This window comes from Pangasianodon hypophthalmus, chromosome 18 (assembly GCF_027358585.1).
Source record: "Pangasianodon hypophthalmus isolate fPanHyp1 chromosome 18, fPanHyp1.pri, whole genome shotgun sequence".
NCBI lineage: Eukaryota > Metazoa > Chordata > Actinopteri > Siluriformes > Pangasiidae > Pangasianodon > Pangasianodon hypophthalmus.
In genome coordinates, this window is record NC_069727.1 from 18,374,431 (window position 1) to 18,380,947 (window position 6,517).

General features: G+C 35.6%; 1 protein-coding gene across 1 annotated transcript; it reads left to right on the forward strand.

Annotated features, from left to right (window-relative positions):
* Nucleotides 1–1,865: 1,865 nt before the first annotated feature.
* LOC113531779 (microsomal glutathione S-transferase 1) lies at nt 1,866–5,418 on the forward strand. The gene is made up of 4 exons (XM_026922678.3): nt 1,866–2,021; nt 2,786–2,925; nt 4,838–4,932; nt 5,024–5,418. Exons 2-4 carry the CDS (start codon nt 2,809–2,811, stop codon nt 5,268–5,270), a joined length of 459 nt encoding a protein of 152 aa, XP_026778479.1. The 5' UTR covers nt 1,866–2,021; nt 2,786–2,808; the 3' UTR covers nt 5,271–5,418.
* The last annotated feature ends 1,099 nt before the right edge of the window (nt 5,419–6,517 follow it).

A 6,517-nucleotide genomic window follows, 5' to 3' on the forward strand; every position in this document is an offset into this window, starting at 1 on the left:
TGATGTTAATATGTTATTAGATGGCCATTAAAACATTATATATATGTGTTATTAAGAAAATTCTTTGTCAGTTCATTGCTTTGGCAATGTTGGGAGTGCTGTAACTTTCATGCCAATAAAGTTCATTGAATTGAAATCAGTTAAACCTAAGTTGGGAAGCTCTAGAAGAAAAGAAAGCAGGGACTGCAACTAAGCTGAAATATGAGCTTGAGTGCAGGGGATTGTTTTTTGCCCAATATTAGAAGACCTGAAAACATGTCCAGACTTGATTGAAAATGTCAACCATAAATTCTCTATCAGAAAAAACTGTTTTCAAAATACTTGTGGATCAAGCAGCGCAGTGTGTAAACTGCTCTAGTAACTTTGGACTCTCCCAGTGCATGCGTGTGTATGATGAAATATAAATGCATCTACAGGAGGCCCAGATAAACACACTTCAGTTCAAGAAAACCCTTAGTTTTCACGACTGTATGTAGTATTTGTATTCAGGAAAGGACTATTTGATAACTTAATGCTACAGTTCTGTTTGGGAGTGTTCGTTTATCATAAATTGGCACTCCTCCACCCTTAGACAGCCTATCTTGCTGAAACAGGTTTTAGTCAGACGAGTTTACTTCAGGGTAAGCGATGGAATTACACAGCCATGTTTCAGAGTCCACTACTTTACTCTACTTTGTCACTATTTTTATAGTGTCAAAATATTTTGACACAAGTATTTGACACAGTTTCTTGCTTTGATACGGAAAAACCAAGCAAAAGGAAACTACTCGACACGGAAACATTTCCTCTGCACTGTCAATGCAAGTCTGCAAACAGAAAATGTAGGACAGAATTTTGCAAGAGCCTATTGATTTACAGTGAGGTGGGAATTGAATTAATCTGCATGATATCACTGACACAGTGACTCAGCTAACGCTGTGTAAACACTGATGAACTCTGCATTATGACTGTGCTTCCAAAACCTGGTGAGGCACACAGTGCTCAGAACTGACGCTATAGTCAAATCCGACTGATTTATACAAAATAATAATTAGCCTAATAGTAGCTAGCTTGGTATTGGCACATTGGCTACTGTTTTACACAATATATTAATTAGCCTAATGTTAGCTAGCTCTTTGTCTACTGGTTTGCGCAATATAGTAGTCATCCTAATGTTAGTTATAGCTTACTACTGATACTGGTTACTGATTTACGCAATATGTTTGCTAGCTTGTTAGAGACTTTGGCTACTGGTTTACACTATATAATATCCTAATATTAGCTAGCACTTGATATAATAAGCTAGCATGATATAATAAGCAAAGCTACCTACTTAAATCAAATAGCTGCTGCTGAAGCGCTAACATTAGTACAATGCCGGGTATGCTAGCTGGCGTAGCTAATTTATTAATGCTGCTATATACTACTAATGATGTGCCAATTCTTTTATGGATTATGTGTTGACAAACCAAAATACTATTTTTTTAATATTTATTTTTTAACTTATTCAAATTAACTGTGTATGAAAAAATGGCTTGTAATCAGCTAGTCATCATCAAATCCTATTAAAAGCTCTAGTACCATCTGCATACCATAGGAGTGGCAAAGTTTTTAGCTTTTGTGGGTTTAAGGGTGCATACTCTATAGATAAAGTTTATCACTTTATTTATTGATAGTTTTTATGATTTATTTCTTAAAAGAGCATATCACCTATATTTACTAATCATTAATGAGCCCCAGGTGTAGTTAGTGCTCTGAAATCTTGTCAATTATCAAATTTTTTTGGCTACATTAAAGAAATCACACAGTGAAGCATATTAAGAGAAGTTAGTCTGCTGCAGTTGTTTTGTGTGGATTTAACTCATATCAAAGTTCAGATATTGCAACATTTGCTAAAGCCTTAGGGGATAAAGGTTAGGCAAGCTTTTTGGCTTCAGCTCAAGAAGGCTGTGCATAAATTCAAATTCTTTGTCAGCACACACCCATGCATGAGCCAGGAAGTTCTTGCACTAATCATACATGCAGTTTGCTACATAGCAGAGGTAAGTTAAACTTTTTCTTAAGACTTTTTCTGTTTCTTGGCACATCTCACATGCTTAAGATTGCACAAAGTAGCTTCAGGTCAGAACACGTTTTACTGTATTGCAACTATTGAACTACTTCAACTCTTTACCACTTGGGAGAGATATTACAGCGTTGTGCTTCAGCTGCTAGAAGCTGAAATGCAAATTTTGGGATCATATTCCCAAACACAAACACTGAAAATAAAAAATGAAATACAACAGGCAAACCTGAGCTATGTAGACTTAAATATAAATGAAACTGCAGAAAAATGTTGCAAACGTTGTATGTTGTAAGACCTAGACCTAGTTAAAAAGACTTAATCAAAGTAATTTGCTTAACAAATGCCAAAAAATAAATAAGGTAATGGTCCAAAAAGCTTAACATTTTTAAGAATCGTTAATGCTGTGTGCTGTAGACATGTTTACTTGAGCATAGTCCTTTACACTGCACAGACATAACTGGATATTTCATGAAGCCAGAATTTTCTGGTGAATAGATAACAGGCAAAGTTTAACATTATCCAGTATGACAGAAGGTTTAGATTGTCCAATAGGATTTATATGAAAGGATATACTTATTGTACAGTCTGGATTATGACTAAATCCCGAGGTGCCGAAGAAGCCATGCTATACAGAGCAGTGATTCACACTCAGAATGAATGGCAGACTGAAAGAGATTTGCAAATGTTATTGAGGAAATTGATTGACTTTGGATGCGTCAACTACCATTTCTTTTATGACAGGAATTCATTGAGGAACTCTGACAATGGCCCACGTAATTGACAGCGAGGTTTTCCTGGCTTTCTCCACTTATGCCACCATTGTCATTCTCAAGATGATGTTCATGAGTCCTTTAACTGCATACTACAGAATCACCAGAAAGGTAACAGAGGATACACATTTGTGGTGTATAAGCCTTTTAGTTGAGAACAGAGTGTGGAGTATTTTAACAAAACAGGTATATCTAGAACATCATTCCATTTTTATTATTCCTGTGGTTCGGTGAAGAATTTTTTCTAGCACCATTTGAATATGCTAATTAAAAGAAAACTCTACTCTGAAACACATTAAATATGTTTATATTGAAATATTCATGATGTGCATAGTGATGCTGTATTTTTTATTATACTTGTGTGAAGTTAGTGGTTTTGTGCTATGCATGTGTAACATTGCAAGCTCAGATACAATGGTGTTTAAAAGCAATTTCCAACAAAAAAAAACATAAGTAATAACAGCCAGGTTTCACTGTTAGCTCCTAAAAACAAAAGTGCAAGAGTTTGTCACTCACCATTTCCCAGCGATGTTCAATGTCTTTGTTAAGAGAAATCCAATGTAGAAGTAATGGAGACAGCAAATGTTAAGCTGAAAGTTGCAGAATACAATGCAGCTATACAACGCCATTGCACTGACAGCCGTATTAGCATGAAACTTGAAGCTTTAGAGCCTGATCTGCTTGAGCAGAGGGTACAGACGAGGAGGTGAGAGCTGCACAGACTAAAGGACTAAAGCACTGCTGCATCAGCCTCTTTACGTAGCGATAATGTGAAGGCTAAATCCCACAGGTGCCACTATCGGAATGTAATCAAATGGCATTGTGGGTAATGTAGGAAATCGTTAACTAAAGTGAAAATAGACAAAATGACATTACAAAATAAACAGTGATGCCACTGAAAGTCAGGTTAATTCTTAAGATTTTTATGCAAGTTGTTCAAGGTGGAGTTTTCCTTTAAATCAGATGTACCCCTGAATTACAGTTGAGTGCAAAAGTTTATGCACACAGAGAAATTTAATTTATAGCAAAGATATTTTGTCAAATATTAATTTGTTAAGATACTAAAGGTGGACAAATCTTATTCCGGAAATTTCTCTTCTCACTCCATTTCATGCTGCAGCCGTCCTGTTGTGGCAAATTACCAATAAATTGTCTAAGAAAAACATGTCAGGTGTTTTATATAGCACAGGCGTCATAGTGAATAGCACAAGTCTGTTGACCCGTAGACCTGACGAGCCACATCACTGCACAGTTTTCCCTAAAATATCTGTACTTGCATGTGAATTAACACCTGTTAAACAGTATATATGGCCTCAACATCTCTGCATACACCAAATATCTTTAGTTTCATCTACTGAGAAAATTCTAACTGGACATATTACAGGTAATTTGTAAATGTACAGTTCTGTGCAAAAGTCTTAGGCACATGCAAAGAAATGCTAAAGAGCAAAATGCCTTAAAAAATAATGAAATTATATGTTTCTACATAAAAAAATACTATAAGGAGCAGTTAAATAAATGAAACAAAGTCAATATTTGGTGCAACAACCCTTTGCTTTAAAAAATAAACAGTATCTCAGGTGCAGTGTGTGCAGTTTTATAAGGAAATGAGCTGGAAGTGTTACTGAGCATCTTGGAGAAGCAGCCACAGTTCTTCTGGAGACTTTGACTGTCGACTCGCTTCTTATTTCTGCAGCGAAACCCAGCAGCCTTCATTATGTTTTTATCTGAAAAGTGTCTCTTATGGAATCTGCTGCTTTCTTTACTGACATACAAACATTTTTCTGTAACATTTAACTTTATACTGGAAAACTAATGTTTGGAATCTAAAATGTTTTTGTACTGAATCAATAATATAGAAGTCATAAAATAAAAATCTATAACAACGTTTGTACTAAAACTATACGGTGCCTAAGACTTTTGCACAGTACTGTATATTAATTAATAATTAAAGTTATTAAAAACATAAAGGTATAGATTTGTATGGTTTGTGCTAGACATGATCTCTCTTCAACGTAAACAGGCATTTGCAAACGTGGAAGACGTCGGCACGGCCAAAACTCCTGAGGAGAAGAAAAAGATGCTGCGGGTCAATGAAGATGTGGAACGTGTGCGAAGGTCTAACATCTCTTAGCCATGCATCAACTGTTTCAAAAACAATCAAATGTGAGTCTATTGTGTGAAAATGAGCTTTGCTCTGTGTCTACAGATGCCATCAGAATGACCTGGAGAACATTATTCCCTTTGTGTTGGTTGGCTTGCTCTACACTCTGACAGGACCAGAGCTTTCCACTGCCCTGCTCCACTTCCGCCTGTTTGTAGGGTCACGTTTTTTCCACACAATAGCGTATGTGACGCCACTTCCTCAGCCCAGCAGGGGTCTGTCCTGGATAGTGGGCATGGGCACTACCTTCTCCATGGCCTACCACATCCTCAACACTGTACTGCGGCTGTAGAACATCAGCAGACCTCTTTCATGTTTCACTACTTTTAATGCAGCAGTGTATAAATTTCTATTTTAAAATGAAATTTGTGGTGTTTTGTCACTAAATCCTATACAGTAACATCAGGTGTAAGCTCTATTATAATACTGCTCTTACTTCATATTGACCCAGAGATATTTCTTTTATGTACTCTTTTATCCAATCTACTTTTAGAGGATTCTTGTTGCATTTATTACGTGTTTCAGACCAATGGGGAGTGAATACTTATACAGTCACAACTTATGTTTATTATTTGTAAATAATTTTGCTAATCATATGGAATTTTTCCCCCTGTGGGCTACTTTCTGTAGATTCATGACATGAATCCCAATTAAGTCCATTTCAGTTTCAGGTTGTAACACTAAAAATATAGGAAAAAAGATGAAAGTGGGGGTGAATACTTATGTAAGCCACTGTATTGGCTACAGTAACACACCAGTGGAATATTATCTAATTGAATTATTTTAATTAAACTGAAAAACCTAAAATTAGTTTTGATTTCAATCACCTTGAGTAGATGCAGTATTAACAGTATATGGAACATAAATGTCATAAATGATGGTGCTCTTAACAGTCTACAAATTAGTAATACAGTTTCATAACAACAATATCCCAGCCCTCATATACAATTTCTAAATGTGATATAAATATACTCATATAACTTGAATGTCCACCTTTCACCTCCAATCTCTTTCGTATTCACTGAGCAACCTTTAAATTCTCTCAATGATCAAAATCTACAACAATGACCTAAAACACCAATGATTAAATATATAGAACTGTATATTCCAGAGAGCAGGCTAACACATTTGTCACAGAAACAAACCAGAATGGTAAAGAGGGAGCATATCTAATTATTCTGTATGTTAATTTTATATGAAAAAAATATGTCTTTATACACACACACACACACACTCACACACACACACACACACGTCTTTTTAATCAGGGCACATTATAAAGAAATATGTGAATCATGAGCATGCGTACTGATTCCTTTTTTGACTGAAAATTAATGTATAAAATTATTTGCATTTTAGGAAGGCTTTAGAATATTACAAAATAGACCAAAACTGTTTTTGGAGTCCAGTGCGACTTAAAACTAAGACTGACATGCCACAACATCTCGCTATTAAAATGTCATGTTAACATAAGTGATGTGTTCTGTGTCCACTAGAGGGAGGTGTCTGAAAACCCAATCTATTACAACTGATACCTGT